This window comes from Pollicipes pollicipes, unplaced genomic scaffold (genome assembly GCF_011947565.3).
Source record: "Pollicipes pollicipes isolate AB1234 unplaced genomic scaffold, Ppol_2.1 Scaffold_5724;HRSCAF=6776_pilon_pilon_pilon, whole genome shotgun sequence".
NCBI lineage: Eukaryota > Metazoa > Arthropoda > Thecostraca > Pollicipedomorpha > Pollicipedidae > Pollicipes > Pollicipes pollicipes.
In genome coordinates this window covers 13914147-13936384 of record NW_023596746.1, presented here as the reverse complement: position 1 = coordinate 13936384, position 22238 = coordinate 13914147, and the positions used below count along the sequence as shown (strand labels likewise).

The window sequence follows — 22238 nt, the reverse complement described above, 5'->3', positions numbered from 1 at the left end:
AGTCTCGAGCCAACGATCCTTGTACAATGTGCCCACATTTGTCACGGGGTTTCATCACCCTCATTGCACCATCATGTGACATGGTGAAAACAAATCATCTTCACAAAACACTACGTCACACTTCCAGTAATTAGTCATTGCTTTGTCGGCATCAATACGGCCTCGTACCTGGCGATACCGCGTGTGCGCGTCCCCCGAACTGGCACTCGACAGCAACATAACAAAAAGTATTCCAAATATTGTAAATCCCCAAAGCCCTTACACATCGTGCATGAAGTTGCTCGACATCACACATATATACGCTCATTAAAACACAGGTACTTACTCCGGTTCAGAAGGGCAAGAGATAGAGTGTGCGAAGCTCCATGTTTGATGTGTCCTACCACAGTTAATGCTCTTTCTAAGGTCGCCGAGTGATCCATCGTGGAGACTGAAACGAGAGGCACGGCCATCATTCAGACAGCTGAAAAATGCAATGAATCATGAAGTACAACACGGCCATAACGATAAGCTGCGGTCTGGACACCAAAGGAACGAGGAAGAGTTTCCCACGGCATTTGCCCTTCCTGCCCTTCCACGACATCTGTTTTCCTGGGGTCCCTCTGCGGAAGAAAATGAAAGATCAGGATGTGTTTTCCTACATTTAGAACTACTTTTGTGCGCTCTACCAAACCATTACAAAGACTAAACAAAAAGCTCAACCCGACTAAACCAATTCCGGTTATCGTAAACCACCAATACGTAGCTAACGAACATCGCCGAACCTCAAAACACGTCTAAGCCAACAAGCAACCGATCCCACGCCGATGAAGTCGTCCCCTTCAGCACCCGGGCCATGCCCCGCGCCGCCTTGCACGACCGGCTCGACCCTCCCTTCGTCAGACCCGTGACCTGTCCAACAGCAGTCAGACTACCCGCTCTGGTGAGCCGGTACATAAACCAGTCACCGGTCAATCGAATGTCCAATCACTGGTGCCTAAGGTAGACTCAGCGTCCCTCTTCGTGAGCAAAAGCTTGACATTATGTGTCACGTGGCTTTCGCATCCCCTCACGAACAAAATAATGGTATTTCCCAGTTACAGACTGGTGTGTCGAGACCGCCCCGGTGCAACCCGAGGCGTTGTTGTAGCCATCCTGCCATCAGACGTTGGGACGAGGTCACCGGGGTTTGAACGACATTTTCAACCATGTACTGCTCATAGGGCCGGGCCTAGTCGAGCTCCACAAAAAAACGTCAGAGAGACACCCCACCCTCGCTCCAATCGCTTGTCATTAGTCTCGGAGGCCATACCACAAGTGCACCGAAGACGCGATGATCGGATTTGTCATGTCTTATGTCGGGTGGATCCAGGGTGCAAGCATTGTTACGACATCATTAAGAAATATGGGCAAACCCTGACATCAGATCCGTTTGATGTAGTGGAGATGTCTAGGATGGTGGTAGCAGCCAGTGGCATATCTTGGCGACGGAATAAAGATTAAGAGCGTTGAGAATGATACTGAGGTTGAGCAATGAGAACGTTGGAGCTGTCATTGCCGTTAATCATCTGACGAACCAGCAAAAAGTATTTGAATAGGATTCAGTGCGCCATACGTGTTTGCTGTCTCTGATATATTCGGTGTCTGTTCCGCCTTTGGTTGCAAAGGTTGGGAAAGTTTGGTACAACTTGCTGCCAGATCCACACCATGCACGCTCGGAGAAAAACACAGTCACGACGTTGCGTATTTGCGTTGTAACTTTTACAAGCGTCATTCTACGCTACTCCTCATTTCCTGATCCATTGCTGACCTGTCATGCCTACCGTATATCATAAGGAAGAGCAGAGTGAGGTCCAAAACGTTCTCTAGCCGGCTTTTATTGCTGCAGTAACATTTAAACGCATGCTTACTTGTCGAAATGCTCCTAAATGGAAAGCTAATTACGCAAGATGTTCTTTGTTTCAACGTTAGCCTCAGAATTCCTCTTTAGCCGAAAGCTTATTTCCCCGAAAGGTTTTGTAATCTCATGCTAATCAAACAAAGATTTCTTAAATGGATGTTTATGGGTCAGGATGTCGTTAACAAGTGGTAGACAGAATAAGCTCAGAGGCTTTGGTTGTGAACTGTAAAACGTGTCACAAGATATTTTCGCTGGGGTTACCATTTCCGAAAACTTGTGGTCTTTCCATTCACATTTCTACACCATGAGGTCGGCGAAAAGACTATTCGTAGAGTATACATCCTTCTTACTGCCGTTTGTCAAACTCACCTTTTGATAGAATTGCATCTGGTTAATTGGTCATTCAGCGCTTTCCAACTTTATAATCGCCCTCCACGTAAGCCCCATTTCGGAATATTGACATTCGACCAATACACATTTCGGGTCACTAGTACTTGGCTAATTACTACATCGAGTTTTATCAGCCGCGTGCACACCTACATCTCGTGTTGTTTCCGCCATTTCATAAAACAGTGCAGCCGCAAGCTGTGCAAAATCTGGGTTTTTGTGTAAGCTCGGTACCGTCTTGATTGCAGCTGACGCACCTTCAGCCGCCTGTCCGACAGACGTCAGAGGGTTGTCGTTAACGGAAAAACTTCCGATTGGACACTGGTGACCTCCGGCGTCCCGGTATGACCACTCTTGGCTCCGCTCCTTTTTGCACTACTTATTAATGATCTTTCATGCGTCATTGTATCCGGCTGACGTTTGTACGCCAGCGGCGTAGTTTTTTCATAAAATTATGTGCCCAGCTAATGGACTGCTGCTGCAGAATAATCTCGATCCTCTGGTAGCGTGGTCGGTCAGGTGGGGGCTGACCCTCAGCCCTACAAAATGTAAAGCGTTCACGATGACAGTCAGACGTGTTTTCGTTCGGACCAAGGTTTATATCAATGGAGCTGAGTTTGAACATGCGTGTAAAATCAGGGACCTTGGCGTGATGTCGGATACCAACTAACCTTCGCTACACATGTCTTCGGCATAGTCAGTAAGCGCGATCGAGCACTTAGTCCCTTTATTCCGTCCTTCTTAGTCGGTACCAGCTGGTCAAAATTCGACCGAAGCGCTGTGGTGGCTGCGTGTTTTGCAAACGTTTGTTCGGTTTTAGCATATTGCAGCGTGATCTGGACGGGGCGGCCAATACCTACACAGTGCGGGTCGATCGAGTGCCGCACAGGTTTCGTAATTGGTTACTCGCTCACATCCTCCGGGCGAACAGCTTCTCTTTCTTATGACAAACTCCTGCTTCGTCTCAGAATTCCATCCTCACCAGCACGGTGGGTGCAACACGATTTACTCTTTCTGCGAGACATCTCCCGGGGCGAGTACCGCGCAGTTGTATACAAACAGTACAGAGCGGTCTGTTTTGCTGACTGTCAAGCGTTGGGAACGATTTCTTAGCGAACAACACCAGCCCGGATATTTTTCGCGACAGTTTTGACATCTTTAGAGTTCAAGTGATCAAGTATGTTTTTAATCTGCAGCATCTTCACTCCGCTAGGAAATGTCATCCTGAAACGGACACTCGGATGGAGGATCGATTTGCCGCTCCCCCCGAAGGTTTTTCACAAAGCACTTTTCGAACTGCGCGGCGAGTCTGCGCCAAATTTTGCACAGCTGTAAACAATCGAGTGGCGGATTGTGTCGCATAAAAAATTTAGGTGTACCTTGTAAGGCCACTGAATTACTGTCAGGTCAGGTCACTGTCAGGTCAAACAGTCAGGCCATGGGTTCAGCGAAGTGAATTTTTAGGGAATCCTTCAATCTGCTGCAACAACGAAGTGTTAGACGAAGCCATACATCTCTGAAATACTTTCTTAGGCAACACAACAATTGAGTGAACAATTGACATTGACCTAAGGCTAGGTTTCAAAGTCACAGCAAGTTAAAAAAAATGGTATGTTTAATTGATCTAGGGCTTGCTGCATGAACTGGTTTCTGGTGCTCATTTCGAATTTATCAAAAGCAGGAACCGCATTATACATTTTCCCCGGACCTCTTAAAGATCAGAACAGGTCACTGACCTACAACGACCCATGTTAACAATATATTTCAAAAACGTTCTGCCTAGCGTAATTTGTGTCGCTTATTCAAATGCAAAATTTAAATCAGCCTTGTATTGTTTTGATCACCGTGGCCGTCGAAAGATCAAAGAAGATGACTGACCTTAAATGGGCACGTGACCTTTTGCTTAGAACAGGTGTCTAGGTCTTGGGGCACTTTGGACGCTAACCTGGAGATTGACCTTGTTTGACCTAATTGATCCGAAGGTCACGACCTAGGAGCTTCAACCTTTGACAAGTGTGTTCACGTACAGGTTGAACATCCTCTGTGAATTTGGTGCCTCTAATTTGGTGTCTGTTGTTCTCTTAGTTTTCTTAGATCTCAGGGGGTCAAATTGACCCCTACCCGAGCGAAGGGTGTTCAACCGGCCACCGGGGGGCGCCCGCGCGCGCGCGCTTGTGTGTGTGTGTGTGTGTGTGTGTGTGTGTGTGTGTGTGTGTGTGTGTGTGTGTGTGTGTGTGTTGTGTGTGTGTGTGTGTGTGTGTGTGTGTGTGTGTGTGTGTGCGCGCGCGCGCGCGCGCGTGCGTGCGTGCGTGTGTGCGTGCGTGCGTGCGTGCGTGCGTGCGTGCGTGCGTGCGTGCGTGCGTGCGTGCGTGCGTGCGTGCGAGCGTGCGAGCGTGCGTGCAATGCATTTTAAGTGACTTCGCCTGTTAGGGGAGTGCTGCTCTATTGGCGATAAAAGAAACAAATTAGAAAACAAAAAAACCTTGTAGACAACCCGCCCCCCATCGAAATTTCTGGATCTGGTCTTGCAGTGACGCCCAGCAAACAATGCCCAAAGAAGGTAGTCTTTGAGTGATGGTCACCTTTCCCCTATACTTGTGCTTTATTCGAGCCAGAAATATTGCGGGGGGCAAGCCAACGTTGGGGGCCCACACAAAAATACCAATCGACATCCGCGCAAGACGGCAAAAACCTTCCGTTCTTTTACATCCAGCAAAGTGGCATTCGGTTAAACATCCTTCCGCATTCCACCCTGGAACTGCCGGGAGTGAATGACAGGGAGAACGCTTGTCAGCAAATGTAGAAAGAGCGAATGCAAATTAGAAAAGATAAAAAGACCGTGAACAGCCAGAGCCCTGGCTGTTCAAAGTGTCAATGACATAGGGACACCAGGTGTCGTGAAGGCAATCTGAGACACTAACAATGCGTCTGGCAGACAGAAATAGTGACAGGGTCACTGATATACTGTGAGAGAAATACATGGATCCAACTAACGGCTAGGTTTGTGTGTTACTATATTAACGCTTAATTAACGCAATATAACTGACTAAAAATGACCTGCCCGGTATTAGCAGCTTGCCCGGTTGACCAGACAGGAACATGAGCGGCTCTGAGTATTAACATCGTGCCTCGCAAGCAGACACCTACTTTGCAGCTTTTTCACCCCAAAAGCATATCCTTGCGTTGATCGATGTAGAAAATGGTGCGTTGTAGAGACTCCGTGCATACCCGCTTGGCCCGGGCCAATAACATCTGAAACCAAATAAATGATTATTGACATAGAAGACAATGCAATACGTCCAATCAAGTTGACGAGCTCTTGTTTGGACATGTTCATTCCCGAAAAGGCTATTAAACATACACCAATCAGACATAACGTTCTACTATATTGGACCCCACAAAAGTCGCGTCGTTGTTAACGCATTACGTCACCCACGTCCCCACGGAGAAATGGATGGGTGACCTGAAGCCCAGGGCAACAGCTTATTCTGTCAAAAGTCACGAAATATGGAATGCGATCCTGGGCCACTGTGCTGACTGCATCCGACCTCCTCACAAACAAATCCCACCCACATCACACAATGTCGCATAGAAAGAGGTTACACTCTGCTGCACATTTTTGCGTGACACACGCCACTTTGCCTTGAAGACAGCATTGGTCAGGCAACATCAAATATTTGTCGGCTTAAGGCGAGTCAACCACCTTGGTTATTTGCGGCCTTGTGATGATTTGCGCTCTTGTCATACCTTTTCCTTTGAATGGTCCGCAGAGCTGACCTAGGTGGTCGGAGCCAACATATGCTTGCCTTGCAGCATCCGCAGGACAGGTGGCAGGTAGTGGTACTCTTCCGATGAGCGTACCCATCGATGTTGACAACGCAGAGCAAATGCAATGGCCGCTGTGAACATATACGCCAAATGAGTATTATGTGGATACTATATGATGGTTAATCTGGACGTTATAGAAACGTGCATTGCCTACAAACCTCGTTTTTCGCCGGTGTCTGTCCTTGAAGGGTACCGTATGCTACTAAATTTGCACGGATAGGAAAACAATAATTCCATAAGTACAGTGAAGAATCATTTCATCAAGGCTTCGATCCTCCCGTCGCTTGCAGTCATGATCGTTTCTCCGCCCACTGAGCTAGTAAATGGCTAGTTGGTATTCGTGTTTCAGAATTATCGTCCACGTCATCGTGCAAGATATCACAGAAGTTCGATCAGGCGTGGCATGTTATCTAACACCAAACTTGAGGAATCAATAATGCACTTCAATCAGGAAAAAGAGGGACATAGCTTCATAGGCATTATATTTGCTGCAATTACCACCTAATTTTCGTCAACATACTTATTCGCTATATAAGTAATCGGCGACGTTTTTGGTCACACCGAACAGCTATTTCTCAGCTGCACAGTATAAAATTGAGGAAACGCAGTCGCGTTGGCTGCCGTAGGTTACCATATTTTTCAGGATATTAGAACGAGCGTCTTGACAAAAACGTTGGCCTGTGATGGGAAGAGCGTGAGGTAATGGCATCAGTAGAAGGAAGGTAACGACCATGGATCGTCTCGAAATCTAGATGTTTTCGAATTGAAGTGGCCCTGTGGTATTTGTCTCGTCCCAGTATCTGATACATCATGAAAAGCTATAAGACACTGAAAACCGCCAAACGGATGCGTCAAAGGAAATGGCTTAAGCACCTTTTCAGCGTGCTCATGATTACGATAGTCGGAGTAAACCATAACAGTGTCGGGAGCGAAAGTCCTCTAAGTTCAAAACTGACAATATTTCCGCATCTGGGGTTAACACACACCCTCAAAGCAAAACTTCAGTCTTCGGTATCCATATGGCTTCATGCTTTCTTTAGTTCTAAACCCGCATTCCGGGCGAACAATTTGACACTTGTTCCAACTAGTACAAGGTAAGAGAGCGCTCTTTTCTCACCGGCTGGATATTGGCTCGGCTGGTCTATAAACGGCACAACAGCGATGCGCACGCGCACGCGCACGCGCCTAGATTAACGCTGCCTATCTCGGCCCGCCCGGGGACGAGTCAGTTGATGGTCCGCCAGATGACCTGACGGGTCAGCTGACCTTATTGTTGCCTTGCAATATCAAAACCCACGACTCCGGTTTAGTTTTTGCCCCAAAATAACACAAGTAATACTTTCACGGCAGGCTGACTGCTCACCTTTGCAGAATGAAGGCAGTTACGTTTTTGGCCAGCTTTGAACGCCGGCAGGCACAGATGCATTCGTTAAGCGTATCTGCCTTGGTCCCTGAGTCTACCCAACCGGTTTCGTTGGCTGTGCCGGTGAAACATTCTCCAAATAGTGATGGCCGTACTGAAAAGTAAATACGAATTAAAACAGACATAGGTGCTGACTGAGTATCCAAACCCTCATCTCCATGTGCAGTCCAGTAAGGTGCGATTTTATGGCCAAAAAACTCCCTGTTTAAGACAGAACTGACACTAAATGCAACTTAATTAGTCGCACACGAACATTCTCGCTCGTTGAAATTGCTCAATGCTGTCGGCATGTGTATTGGTATATTGGCATCAAAGCCACCTAATTCGTGGGGAAGCTGAGAAGTGCTTCAGCGAAGCTGACCACGCGCTATGAGTCATGACGTCACCGGTTCTCACAGTCAACCATGGCGGGAAGAATTAGGGTTCGCTATTCCATCAATCAGCCTTTTTACGACCACGCGGTGACAGCAACTGAAGATGGAAAATTTGGTATAGCTGATGATGAACGTAAGAATACAAAGTAATCGCACTGCCGGCGCTTCAAAACCAAGCTTGAAGGGACTGTCCGGCATCCGTATGTGGTTTTCAACTGAAATAGCCATGTTAAATATCATTCAGTGCGGTTCAGAGCTCTGTTCTTCTTAAAGCCTAGAACCGTATAGTTTCTGAGCTACACGCCCGCCGAGATATGCAGACTCTTACAAGGCCATTCGGGCATGCATGACGTCATAGCGACGTCATTCATATCCTGTCTCGCCACTGGTCACGTATCGTTCAAACTCTTACTCAGGCGCGCGGGCGGCGCTTTAGCAAGAGGGCCACGGGGTTGGCAAAAGGTCCCTGGTAGTAAAAGGGCCCCCAGAAAATTTTCCGGATATGACCCATGTGTTCATGATGGCATGTGCTTATCTGATATCATACATATATATATATATATATATATATATATATATATATATATATATATGGCCTCGCCCGCTTCTCACCCTGGCAGGGAGGACGGGCACCGCGGGAAATGAACCCCGCACCTCTTGTTTCCCAGACGCGCGGTGGTTAACATAGGCGCGTTAACCACCACACCATCGGCGCCCGACGCTCAGACTCAAACCTTGTCGTGTAATTTATTTCGCTGGTCGATTTTGCAAATGACTGAACATTCTCAAGCAAACATGCGAGAGCCTTGTGCGTTTTCGAACTCATTTCGGCCCACTGCATTCAACGCTAATGAGACCCCTTATTTCCTGGAAAGGGATCCCATTGAGTAGCACACTGCAAAGCACATTACCGTTCCCGGTCAAGGACGCAACGGTCATTCCATTCCGCCGCAGTGTGTCTTTCGGCCATCATTCTGGGGACAACGGGCAGGATCCCCTGGCCGACCCAGAGGCCCTTAGAGGGATACATTATGTCACATTACTCTTCTCCCAGACGCGGGAGGCCTTCTGACCCGCGCAGTTGACCCCAGATCGACGCAGGAGCCCGCGTTGGCGCAGCAACGTCTCTGGTCACCGCAGGTGGTCAAATAATCGGCGCATAGACTCCACTTCGGCTTAACAGGCCCGTGCTGGAAATTGGGTTGGAGGGCCCACCGCTCGGCACGGGGGGCCCTGAATGGCGTAGGGCTCTTTCATTGCTGTAATGTGGGCACCCAACACCAGTTTTCGTGTTTCCTTTCATTGTCAACAGGCCCTGACCAATGCGAGAGGCCCTCTGTCATTCGGGCTCCCGTCCCCGTCCCTGTTGAGCAAATCTTACCCCGACCGATTCATGGACCCTTGTTGACGTCATAAGCTGTTAGGTACTGTGGGCCCCTGAACAATACAGGGGCCCGACCAATGTAAACAGCGGGCCCGGCCTTGTCCCTGCCTGGGAAACGGGCCCCACAGCTCAGACCAACATGAAGCCAACAATTCGTTGTTGGTGATCTCTGGCCGGCATAAAGGAACGCTCTGTCTCAGGGGTCCATATCGGTGCAAGAGGTCCTCTTACTGACATCTGAGATCATGGCACCGCGGCGGGGGTCCTGAATGTGACCCGCAGTCTGCCATTCGGACCATTTAGCCTTCCAATCGGACCCTTGATCATTGGTCTCGAGAGACCCTTCGGCCCCTCTCCGGACCCCGTCAAACACCTCTCCGACTCCCGGCCACTTGTCGCCAAGGGACCCCTGTTAGGCACTGTGGCCCCTGGCCGACACAACAGTCTCTCACTGTATCAGGGACCCCATACATTGCAAATCGCGGGCCCCAGCCTCTTTCCTGCTTGAGAGATGGGTATCAAGGCTTAGACGGACATGAAGCCGGTTGTTCCGTGTTCGTGGTCTCTGACCGACTTAGACGCCCAACTTGTCTCAGGGTGTCATGGTGTCTTGTCTTGTCTTGTCCCAACTTGTCAAGCGATGCAAGAGGACCTCTGACTGAAATTTCAGGTCACGACCCTACGGGCCACGATTCTTTACGAGACCTACAGCGGGTCATCCGGGGTCTCATACATCCAACTGGGTCTTTGATCGTCGGTTCCGGTGAGCCGCTCCGGGCCCTCTTCGGGGCTCATCGAACACTTTCCTAGGTCGGGCGGGGTCCTTGCGAGCGCAGGACTCTATGTTAGGTGCTGTGGGCCCCTGACAGATACAAGGTCCTCAACCAGAGTAGATCACTGGCCGGCCTTTTTCGCTTCTTGGATGGGGGGCCCTCGGGCCCATACCGACACGGGGTCGACTACGCGATACTGGTGATGCCTGGCCGACATATATGGCCATACCAACTCAGGGGTCCCCGATCGGCGCAAAGGACCCTCTGAATGTCATTTGAGCGCCCGTTCCCGCAAGCTGGGCCCCTACGTAAGAGTCCGACTAGCCCCTCGTGCCCTTGGATCCTCCAATCGAGCCCTTGATCGTCGGACCCGGCGGGCCCTCTAGGCTGTTCGGGCCTTCTCAGGCACTACTTCTGGCCGACTCGGACCCCTTGTCAACACAGCGCCCCGTTAGTGGCTATAAGGCCCTGACAGTCGCTGGGGCCCCGACCAATGAAAACCGTTTTCTCCGGTTTTGTTCCTGCCTGGGAAATGAGCCCTCAGGCCCATGCTACCACGGAGGCGACTTCGCATCACTGGTGGTGTCTAACCGACATACAGGCCCTTATGGCCTCATGGGGCCTCTAATCAACATACAGGGCTCTTTGGCTGGCATCGGAGTGCCCAGCCCTACGGGCCGGGGCTCTTGAATGCGGCCTTCGGCATGACATTCTGACCCTTAGTCGTTGGTTCCGAGGGCCTTTCGGGCCCCTCAGAACTTAAGGAGGGGGAGGGGCCTGCTCCCTGTTTTCCCTTGCTTGCGCTATTGTTCTCGATCAATAAGGAGCTAGCCGCGCGAACTATAACCTTGAAACACGATCACGCTATGCAATGTGAGAAGTCGGACATTTTTCCAGTTATTACGGGAATGGAACTTGTAATGGAATAACTTACAAGTAGCGCCATAACGGAGTGTGCAAATGCAAGGAAGCTTCCAAAACTCGCGGGTGGATACGCAAGAACACCACTAGAAGGAGCCAAAACACGAGCCAGTAACGATAGTTGGCTCAGCAAACACTTCCGGCACCGTACTGCGATCTTTCGGCGAGTTTGAAGTGAGTGCAAGGGTGACAATTTCGTGGGCTGATTTGGCAGCACCTCAACAAGGTGCAAACGTTCTATAACACAATGAAATGGTCACCTATTGAGGGGCATAGTGACTTCATGAAAAAATTGTATTGTCTCGCGCGGTCTTTTCTAGTTAAAGGCACATTAATATATATATATATATATATATATATATATATATACATATATATATATATATATATATATATATATATATATATATAAGTCAACTTATTTCATGATCCTGACGCTTGTCTCTTAAATGTAAAACATGCGTATCAAAGCGAATGTTTCACATTTGAAGATAATGAGGCACGCATCAGATGTCATAAAAGCAAGCTCACTTATAACTATTGGTATAATTCTTAAGCGGAAAAGACTGCTCTGGACAGCAAAATCCTCTGTTTAGTAAATATGCTCCTCAATACAGCATGGTTTGATTTCTTCATCGCACCGCGCCCAATATTGATTGGGAGCCAGTTGACTGTCGTTATATCTGGAAACCGCGCTCACGAACGCCAGATATAAACACTTCGGCAATTGCTTTTTGGCCTCGTTCACCGCATGGTTTATGGAATGACAGGATTTGAATGACGTTATTATGACGTCTTGAATGCCAAGGTGACTGAAATACTCTCCCCGAAATATCTTTCCTCATTTTCGCGAGCGTGTAGCTTAGAAACTAGGGAGGCTTAAGTCTCAAGAAGGGCAGGATCGTGACCAGCACCGAAAGGTTTTCAAGGTGGCCATTTCAGTTCAAAACTGCATACATAAATGTTGAATAGTTTTAATATAACTGATGCTAAGGTTTCATCAGAATATGTTTTTTAAGACATGTTCTAAAGTGAGGACATTTCCTTTAAGCCGGTAGGTGGTTGGAAAGTAATCCGTCGCTTTGTGGAGTGGTGAGCGTCCGAACCATGCGGGTGAAGCTTTTGCACGCGTGTGAATGTGGATCATAGTTGTATCATCAATAAGGTGATAAGTCCAGAACGTGCCATTAAAAATGTATCTACTGTAACAAGAGACAATGATTTAGGTAGCCACTCCCCTTCTATGGAGCACCAATGGCCATATCAGCGCTCCGGGAACATGGCGCAAACGGAATTGGAACCCGGTCCTCCACGTGGGAGTCAAAGGCGCTAACCACTCGGCCATGACACCCCCAGAGGAGTCTTCTTGATTGCTTTTAGTTAACAAGAGCAAACAACTACATTTGACGGCAAAATAACAAGCACTCACTGTAGAAAATGTGACCTGCGCTGGTCTCGTTGGTTTGGCGCCAGTCGTCGTTCCTCCGGGCCGTGCTCGCATTGCAGTCACGGAAAAGCATGTCATGCTCTTTCGCTGAGACATCAACGCCATGTTACATTTTGGGACACTTTCGAGGAGTCCTGCATCAAACTAATGTGCTCTGTTGTTAGCCCACTTTGATGCAAACGGCTTGCTAGTATCCGAAGCATGTTTGCAGGTATTGAAAAACTTTCTGGTAGCTTCCTAAATTTGGACAGATTCTTACCTTCCCTAGATCGCTTCGATTTCTTTCATTTCATGCAATCAGCGTGGGAAACCATTCTAATAGTCCAACAGATCCGTAGAAAACTGCGCGAAGGCACTCACGTTGAGCATATATGGAGGGATACATGTTTGTATGTGCGCAAAACTGCAAGTGTGCATGTATGTGCCCAGAAACCAAATGTCTAGGTATTCGCATGTACGACGTAAAAGTCGCATACAATAAGGAGTTTGCAAACCACGATTGTGCATACCTGTTTTAAGGCTGCAAATTGTAGTTATGTTTTCGCTTGCCTTTCGCGCTGACGGTGACATCTCATACAGCCGAAAAAGGACACTGGTTGTTATGTATCCTTTCCCTTTGACTGTAAGGCGTAAAAGCTTATGTCAGTACACATACATTTCTAGTTGCACATACGTTCATGCAACATCAACTGTTAATGTGCAATCCATTACCGCACCGAGAAGCCGAGACTTGAGACTATGACTATAAAAGGCACCATAACCATAAGTGCCACGACGCATCTTAGAATGGGCAAAAGAGCTGACACGGAACGGCGCCATTGGGGCGTCACTCGGTGTGGCCGACTACGCGCCGCCACCGCCGCCGATGGCTGCCGGAGGTGCACGCTATTTGTGCTGTCCTGTTGTTGGCCTCTTTGTATATATATATATATATATATATCACGTGACTTATGATATTGCTCTTTTTTGGTGTATCAAAAGTGTCTTAGAAGCCAGAGGCACAGGGTCGATTCTCCGCGGTGTCCACCCTTTTTCCAAGGGTGAGGGGCGGGCGATGACATACAGTGTCAGCAGCTGAAGGCCTCATAAAACCCCGTCAGCAATGCACCAACAAAAAGGCCACCGATAACACTACCTAAAGCGCGCACCAACACAAAACTTCGTGGCCAGTTTTCCACCGTCAATATTTCATGGAACGTTGGTTATCACAAATGCAGTGAACGACCATATAATTTAAATGAAATTAGCATCGTGAACAGTACGCACAAAATATGACTCAACTCCTATTTTTTCCGGCATGGGCACGGGTACCAGGGAGGGGGAGCCAAGAACACGCCCCCTCCTTTATGGGACGGTTATATGTCTCAGATTATGGAAACGCTAGGGGAAAGACCGTCCAAGTTAGAATATAACTGTTTTCGAATGCTTTAGATAACAGGGACAGCTTAATCAAATGAGAAGAAAAACACTAAGTTAGCAAAAGGTGAATTCTCACCCCGTAATGTTGCACGTTTCAGAAAGCCGTCTTCATTATGCGTGTCTTCAGTATGTTTGCCGGAGAGGGTTCTTGTTCGTTTAGTTTCCACTTCTCTTCTATCTGTGGAAAGAAAAAAAACGTGTCGGTGGCGTTTTGGGTCTTAGAGCACAAGAGCTCATTGTTTCGAGTTTTCCGTTTTGTGTTTCACAAACGTGTTACTTTGGCCAACACAGCGACTCCGCCAAAGATTACGCTTTGCGGCATGTTCCTCAAAGCAAAAAGTTTATCTTGGTAGTGTTAGATCAAAGACCCCCACTGACCTTCATACCGGACCCAAGTTCAATGAAATATCGTGATCATTTATTCAATTGTCTAATTGCCTAAGCACCCATCTCAAAGATGTATGTCTCGCCTAACACTACGCTGTCGCATCAGATTAAACGATTCCCTCGGAATCGCCTTCGCTGACAGCCGTGACCTAACTTTGACATGTGATGGGACAGCGACCTTAAAAGGTGCATCTAAATTATGTTGCCAAAAGACCGGCTGTTTAGTTTTTATAGTTACGCAATTTTCAACGCGGCTACGCTGTACCGTTTACAAGTTATTCTGGAAAGAAACATCGGGGGCGTCAAACTGACCCGCCACTCGGGTGCGCGTTGATAGTGATCCACTTACGTTGGCAATATTCATCCATTAGAACTTGACTCAATATATCCAGAATCGAGGCGATATATACCAGAACACTTTATTTCTCACGGGATTTCAGCCACTTGATTTGGTAGCACTGCAGAAAACACCATATCTTACCTTACCTTGCACTTTTCAGTATTTAGAAAGAGACAAGCTTTCGGATCCCGTTCGCGCCTAGCTCATATGTGGTTAATAACCGAGCTTGGTCTTGGATTGAAATATGGTACATTTTGCAGAGAAGTGATGATTCAACCTGAACGTGAAGAAGCGAAGGGACTTAGACGGAACCAGGGCAGTACAACACCGATTATTCCAAAGTTTCGTCAAGGAGGCACCAAAATATACTATAAATATACCAGCATCGAGGTTAAGATGAAATTTGTTATTGGGTACCAAAAGTTGACAGTGGTGAGCTAGCGGCATTTTTTGGTGTAGCTGTGCGAACCGCGTAATTGTAATCGCGTAATCTTATCAGTCGTGAAGCGCTTGAAGTTGGGCGGGGTAGTGTGCGGCTAGGGGCTGTCGTGTCGTATTGTTGTACAGTAATTCACATGCACCTGGTTAAGTTAAGTTATCTTGGTCTGCGCCCCTATATATTATGCGTCAGTTAACACATTACGGCTTCATGTAAGCATTCTGCAGCATAATGGATCACATTATGGCAGCTCCTGCGCGCTGATTCTGCTGCGAACAGCCTGGCTAAGGCTACCGGCTCCTGAGTGCTGCATGGTAGGTGGCTGGTCAGCCTGTTCTAAGGTTCATCCATGCTGGAGTTGAGAAAATTGTTGTTTGTCAATAATATATATGTACATATGAGATAAAATATGATATATATATATATATATGTATTTATATATATATATATATATATATATATATATATATATAGGCATACATAGCCATATCTAGTCATATAAATCCTTAAGATGCAGTCGCTGTGCTAAGCAAACGTGAGAGAGAGTTGTTAGAGAGAGTTATTATATAATTATATCGTCTATACATAGCCTCTAAAAATTTACTAGGCAGGTGTGATGCGGACGACCGGGCTACAGCCTGTATAGGGTTCCTAGCTCTATTGTGCCTGACGCATCCAGAGCCGGCTGTCCTCAGCGCGGCCAGAGGCAAACCAGGCACTGGGCCAGGTGCTTGAAAGTGAGTGTTCCATTATTATATCTCAACTTAGTTGAGAAGTGTTGGCGGCAACGGGATTCCATCCCATCCTTAGATATCGCAGCGTATGCATGGGTCTATAGTTTCCCTTAAAGGACTGCAACGGCATACACTTTTGATCTGGGATTTGAAAAAAAACAGAGGCGGAGGCTTCACATGTTTGTACTTTTTATGCATTTATACGCTCAAGATTTAGAGAGCCGTGGACCCGAAAAATGCCGTTTTAACAGGGGACTCTATGTTTCCTAGTCATGAAATGTGTGCCGTTGCTGCCGTATTTTATCCTAGTCTGATACGCATACAAAACTACCGTCCGGGGAAAACTGTTCCGGTCGTTGATGGCGCATACGCTGTAAACATATCTGTGGACACTGGACGAAGCCTGCGGCTTAAAGAATTTCCAGCGGTGCCCTCGAGTAGCCCCCAGTGCGGGTGAAGGCACGAAGTCGTCAGGATTCAAGTCTATCCCGAATGAAGGAGCTGGTACATGGCCATTATATCTTCACCACCTCTTCGGTAATGCACAGAAAGTAGCTCAAAATGTTTTCGTTGTATATACACACACACACACATATATATATATATATATATATATATATATATATATATATATATATATATAGTTTATCCCTGGTAATTGCCACCATTTTAGTCGTGTGCCGTTGTACCCGCTCAACAAGCTTTTGGTCCGTACGGTTAAACAGTCCCCGTATAAGATTACCATATCCCACGTGCGGTCCGACGAGGGCCTTGTACAGCAAAGGTAGTGTTTTCACGTCATGGTAATATAAGTTCTTCAAAGTATAAATACAAACTTAAAAAATGGCGGCTTCAAAGGGTAATAACAGGACGAGTTGTACCTTTTGGTATGTGTCCTGAACCGAACTTGACCCCAGTTTTGCCAATAACAAAGTCACCCAGTCTGAGACTTGGTTTGCTGCAGTAATACCACACGAGTATCACCGACGTATGCTTTCCACTCCCTATAACGGTGTGAATCAACAACCTTGTGCTATGCGCTATTGGTATCAGTAAACGTACGAGACAATTTCGAATACTCCTACCTACTTCATTCAGCTTTATGTAACAAATGCTACGAACAAATAGCGTTTTACCTTACACCCATCGCCAGCGAGTTCACATCAGCCGACGCATAAATCTGCCCTGCAAGTGGCGGTTGATTAAGCGAGGAGGTTAGAAATGCTTTCAGCTGATTGCATCGTGATGTCACAAAACAAAACAAAACAAAATGCCAAGCTGTCAGCACTTCCGAATTGAGCCAAACGGCCGAGTGCCGCCGGACGTGATCGGTGGAAATCGGACGGGACGGAAGGAGATCAGATGGGACGTGATGGCAGCGGATAGAGCGTGATGATCTCTCCTCCCTCTCTCTCTCTCTCTCTCTCTCTCTCTCTCTCTCTCTCTCTTCTCTCTCTCTCTCTCTCTCCTCTCTCTCTCTCTCTCTCTCTCTCTCTCTCTCTCTCTCTCTCTCTCTCTCTCTCTCTCTCTCTCTCTCTCGCTCTCTCTCTCTCTCTCTCTCTCTCTCTCTCTCTCTCTCTCTCTCTCTCTCTCTCTCGCTCTCTCTCTCTCTCTCTCTCTCATGAGCCCAGACGGGACTGGGCGAGATTGGAGGAGAGGACCGGACGGGCACGGGAACAGCACAAGGCCTGAAAAGGTGGGACGAGACAGGATGGAACCGGATGACATTGGACGGACTGAACAAGACGAGAAAAGACAAGATCAGACTGGACGGAACCGAATATCGGGGCCTGGTGGGACCAGACAGTACTGAGTGGGACTGAATGGAACCAAATAAGGCCAGATGGGGGTATGTGGGACCATACGAGACCGGATGTGACCAGACCGAGCCCGCCTGGTATTGGTCGGACCCGTCCATTTCTGTACTGTCTAGTCCTGTTGCTATCGATTAAGCTCCTTGCCGTCCGATCACATCTTCGCGCCAGGTTCTATCTGGCCCCGTCAGGCTTCGACCAGTTTCATCCAGTACCATCCGGTTCCATCCGGTCTCGTCCGGACCCATCACGTTCCATAATGTTCCTTCTGGTCCCCTTCGGTAGCGTCTGGCTCCATTCGGTCACGTCCTCTGCCTCCCAATGCCACCTGACCCCACAGCTAGCAGCTCGGAAGAGTCTTGTCCCCCACCACTTTTTTTCCGTAAGGTTACGTTCGTGGAATACTGGGTACCGTAGACCCAGAGGTATGGAACACACACAGACGCAGCATTTTCAAACCCTGTATCTTGCGTTTGCGTTTCTTCGATCGTGGAAGTCGTTGGTGGGTTAGGCTGTTATTTAAAAGCTAATGATTTTCTAAGGCATCCAAAGAACAACTTGGTAAGTTAGAACTTAGCATTCTATCGGTACGCCGTCCCATTTAAGACGCCCTTACACTCAGTGTGCATGCCTACTTTAACAACACTTCATGTCAATCTGGCCACGCTTTTAACACGATATGTAACCAGGGCTGTGTGTGTGTGTGTGTGTGTGTGTGTGTGTGTGTGCGTGCGTGCGTGCGTGCGTGCGTGCGTGCGTGCGTGCGTGCGTGCGTGCGTGCGTGCGTGCGTGCGTGCGTGCGTGCGTGCGTGCGTGCGTGCGTGCGTGCGCGTATGCTTGCGTGCGTACGTACGTGCATGCGTGCGTGTGTGCGTGCGTCCACACAACCAACTATAAAATTTCCCGGCATAGAGCACAAAAAACATTCTCAATACGCGTTCGGGTGGTGGTCAAATGGACCACCCCTCGAAGGTTTTTCCATAATGGTTTCCTAACGACACGGCGTAGCTGTGTCAAATTTGCATACTGTAAATGATTGGGCAGTGGATCGTTTGGTATAAAAAATTCAGACACCTTGTAAGGTCGCTGACCTACAGTGAGCCAAAGTCCAGCCATGGACTCAGCATAGTCAGTTTCTAGGTAGTCGCTCAATCTGATGAAACAGCTGAGTATTAGACGAAACGATACATCTTTCAGATGCTTTCTTAGGCAACACAACAATTGAATGAGCAGACTCCACTGACCTGGGATCAGTATAAGGGTCAGACCAAGGTCAAAACCAACCTGTTCTATTGCTCTAGGGCTTGCTGTATGAGGTAGTTTTTGTTACTCATTTCGGATTGATGGATAACAAGAACTGCACTCTACATCTTTCATGAACTTCTTAGAGATCAGAATGGGTCACTGACTTGAAATGATATAGGTCAACCACTTTTTAGGAACATACTGCCAAGCGTAATATTTATCACTTGTTCAAATGCAAAATTGAAGGCTTTCTTGTATGAGCCTCGTTAATATGATCTTCAAAGGGTCAAACAAGGTCACTGATCTTAAATCTGCACATCCCGTTTTGCTTAGAACAGGTGTCTAGGTTTTAGGACACTTTGGAGGCCAACCTGGAATTTGATCTTGTTTGGCTTTATTTGACCCGGAGGTCATAAGCTAGGAGCCTTAAACGTTAACCCAAGTGAGTTTATAACCAGGATAACACACCCTGTAGCTTAGTGTCTGTAGCTCTCTTAGTTTCTGAGATCTCAAGGGGTCGCATTAACCCCACCCGTGCGAAGGGTAGCCAACCGACCACCCGGGCGCGTGTTAAAACGTTCCTACTAGCCCACGGGAGAACGGCGACCAATAAGCACACTGGGCGTTTGGAGGCATCTTATCGCGGACGACATTCTCCATTTTTAAGAGAAATTCGAACTTTGCTAGCGGTGGCACTTATCCCATCGCGAGTGGTTCACATTTCTCCAACTCGCACGACCCCCAGGTATCTTACCTTGAGAACCTAGATTGGTGATGTTCTTCAGCTCTTCAAACTTGACATCTCCATGGAGTTTCTCGACCTTTTCCTCCATCTTGGATCCTACAAAGAGTAAGACATTCAAATGAAGGAAGCTGCACGGATGCCGTACGTCAAGCGATGACGTCAGAGCATGGGCAGTAATGAGCATGAACAATGAGCAGAGCATGGGCAGTAATAACTATTCGCGTTTCAATGTCACTTTTCTTCTGCTGAAAATAGGCTCAGAACATTAACGCTTTGGCTACGGTGACTTCAGGGTGAAATCTTAGAAAAGGGTATGACTGTGAGTTGCAGAGAGCAGTGGCGTGGGAGCTAAGTTCGAGTTGAGGGGGCCGCAACCCCTTAAAAAGGGTATGATTGTGGGTTGCAGGGAACAGTGGCCCGGGAGCTATGTTCGAGTTGAGGGAGGTGCAACCCCTCAAGTGCCAAAATAGGCTCTCCAATATTAGATAGTGGGTTCCTGACAAGTAGGAATAGGTCCTTTAGGTCACTAATGGACCCTCGTCAGAATGGCCTCGCAGTGCATAGGCGTAGGAAGCCTCTAAAAATTTGAGATACCAGGCTCAGGGTGTGCTTAAGAATTTTTGCGGGGAAGCAAGCCCGGTGACTAGAGGGGGAGGAGGGCGATCACAGCTGAAGGACATTGTGCGCTCTTTATTTACGTCATAAGTTCTGGAAATAGGTCATTGTCACGCTCACCACGCTAAATGTACATCTACAGCTGTTTCCCACTGGTGTACAATGATTTGATTCATCAGTGTCATTTGGGAAATAAGGCTACCCGGCTTCCTGAGATTATTCGTCAATTTCAACGTTATTTTCCTGGGAGACGAAATTCCACGAGCAGGTGGATATTCTGGGTAACTGGGGAGGCGTCTGTCTTCACAAGGTAGATGTCAAAATACCGCCTGGGCATAGGCTGGTCAGAGTTTTGCATGCTGGTCAGCGAGTCGTAATACACCGGAATTTTCGTGTGCCTAGATTTCGCCAGCTGCTTTTTCAGAGATGACATTTGTCGCAGGATTCTTGGCGGAAAAAAATTCGGAAGCTTCAAATACCCGCTGCCAAAAATGAGGTGGCAAAGAAACAGAGCTTCTGCTGTAAAAACGAATCACAAAATGAGAGACATTGTTTCGGATAATCCTTACCTGAGCCCTGCTCCTGTCCGCCATCGGTGCCCCCCCCCCCCCTCGATGTAGATTACAGATCAAGATGGGGTCCAGAATTTGTACTGGCATTACGAACCCGTGTTTGTCTCGCATTGTTCAACGTTCAGCCAGAATCGATCACTGAGAAACATTTATGTAACACGGTTTGATGCATGCGCGCTCGCCAAGTTAGCAGCAACCCTGACGCCCGACGTTGCAGTCTCCATAGGCCGCACAGCGTCGGTCTCAAGGCTGACACTAAGTGGCGGCCAACAGGCAGTGCGAAAATGATGACACATCTGGGAGAGTACTTTTGTAGGCTTTTGGACATCAATTCGTATGTTTAGAAAGTAGTTCCGAATATAAATCACCAGTGTGTTTTTTGTGATTGGCAGGAAGGACAAATTAGCATTTACAGCACCGCGAAATGTTGCTGGAATCTGATATTGGGACTGGAAGATTAAGGGTAGAATCGCTATTTTTCGTGCTGCTGTAGCTGTTAACTTGGCCAGAGGACATCCTCAAGGCCATTTTTAAAACATGCTTCATTCTAATATTCAAATGCTTCAAATTTATTTTGAAAGACTATCGGAAGCATAATTCAAGCCGGCCATTCTCCTGCGCCCGCCACTCGACGCCTGGCATTACTTGCAGCGACCAACGCCGCTCGGTTTTGCTTTAAGCTTGTGTACGGAGAAGGAAACCAACGCTCGGAATTGCAGTCTCCATGGGCCTCACGGCGTCGGTCCCGTAGCCAACACTCGGTGGGCGTGAACGGGCGGCAAAAACGACCATGTGTAGCAGACTGGTACTTCGAAACGCGTTATACCATAAATTCGTATACGTTCAGATGGTATTTCCGCGTAGATTTCGCTTGTGCAATTTTTAAGATTGATGTACGGAACAGATAAACATGAAAAGCATCACGAAATCATGACGCAATGGCGTACTCGCGATCACTCTTGTTGCCGTAACTGATAATTTCATTCAGAGAATCAACCTCGAAATCGCGCTATCACAAAATCGCAAATTAGGGTCTTTTAAATGCCCCGTTCGGATTAAGTAAAGGCTGTGGCGCTCCAAGATGGACATGTTGGTGACCCATCGCCGATATGTCAGTCTGGGGCCAACCTCGGATTTCACCAATCGGAAGTATATACATTGCGGTGCCCCCGGAAATTGTTGCCCCTTGGAATGAAGATTTTGACGCCCCTCGCCCAGGAGAACGATCCAAGATATAGTTTGGAGTGGGAAGCGTAACGTTGTTGCGCTCCTGGAATTTGATGGTCCATGAGAATTAAGGTTTGGGGCCCTTCGTGGTGCCCTTTGGAATTGGATGACAAGCAAAAATGAAAGGTCCGATGCCCGGCATGATGGTTTAGCGTTCTTTTACTGAACGTGCCGATCGAGAATTTCATGAAGTGGAAGCGGCATGGAGATCGTGGTACCGGTGGGATTCGGTGGCTTCGAAAATAACGATTGAGGCACTTTGCGGTGCCTCTTGAATTTGATGCC

The 22238-nt window shown here is 47.7% G+C and overlaps 1 protein-coding gene across 1 annotated transcript in view; it reads right to left on the bottom strand.

The window, feature by feature from the left end:
* Nucleotides 1–287: 287 nt before the first annotated feature.
* LOC119102696 (uncharacterized) overlaps nucleotides 288–22238 on the bottom strand; it is a 33615-nt gene continuing 11664 nt past the window's right edge. Inside the window, exons 7-14 of the mRNA XM_037226154.1 lie at nucleotides 19549–19635; nucleotides 13912–14013; nucleotides 12926–13036; nucleotides 12399–12503; nucleotides 7458–7611; nucleotides 6014–6165; nucleotides 5414–5518; nucleotides 288–430 (exon numbers count right to left, since the gene is read on the bottom strand). Coding sequence (XP_037082049.1) covers nucleotides 288–430; nucleotides 5414–5518; nucleotides 6014–6165; nucleotides 7458–7611; nucleotides 12399–12503; nucleotides 12926–13036; nucleotides 13912–14013; nucleotides 19549–19635 — 959 coding nt within the window. The remainder of the gene's footprint in view (nucleotides 431–5413; nucleotides 5519–6013; nucleotides 6166–7457; nucleotides 7612–12398; nucleotides 12504–12925; nucleotides 13037–13911; nucleotides 14014–19548; nucleotides 19636–22238) is intronic.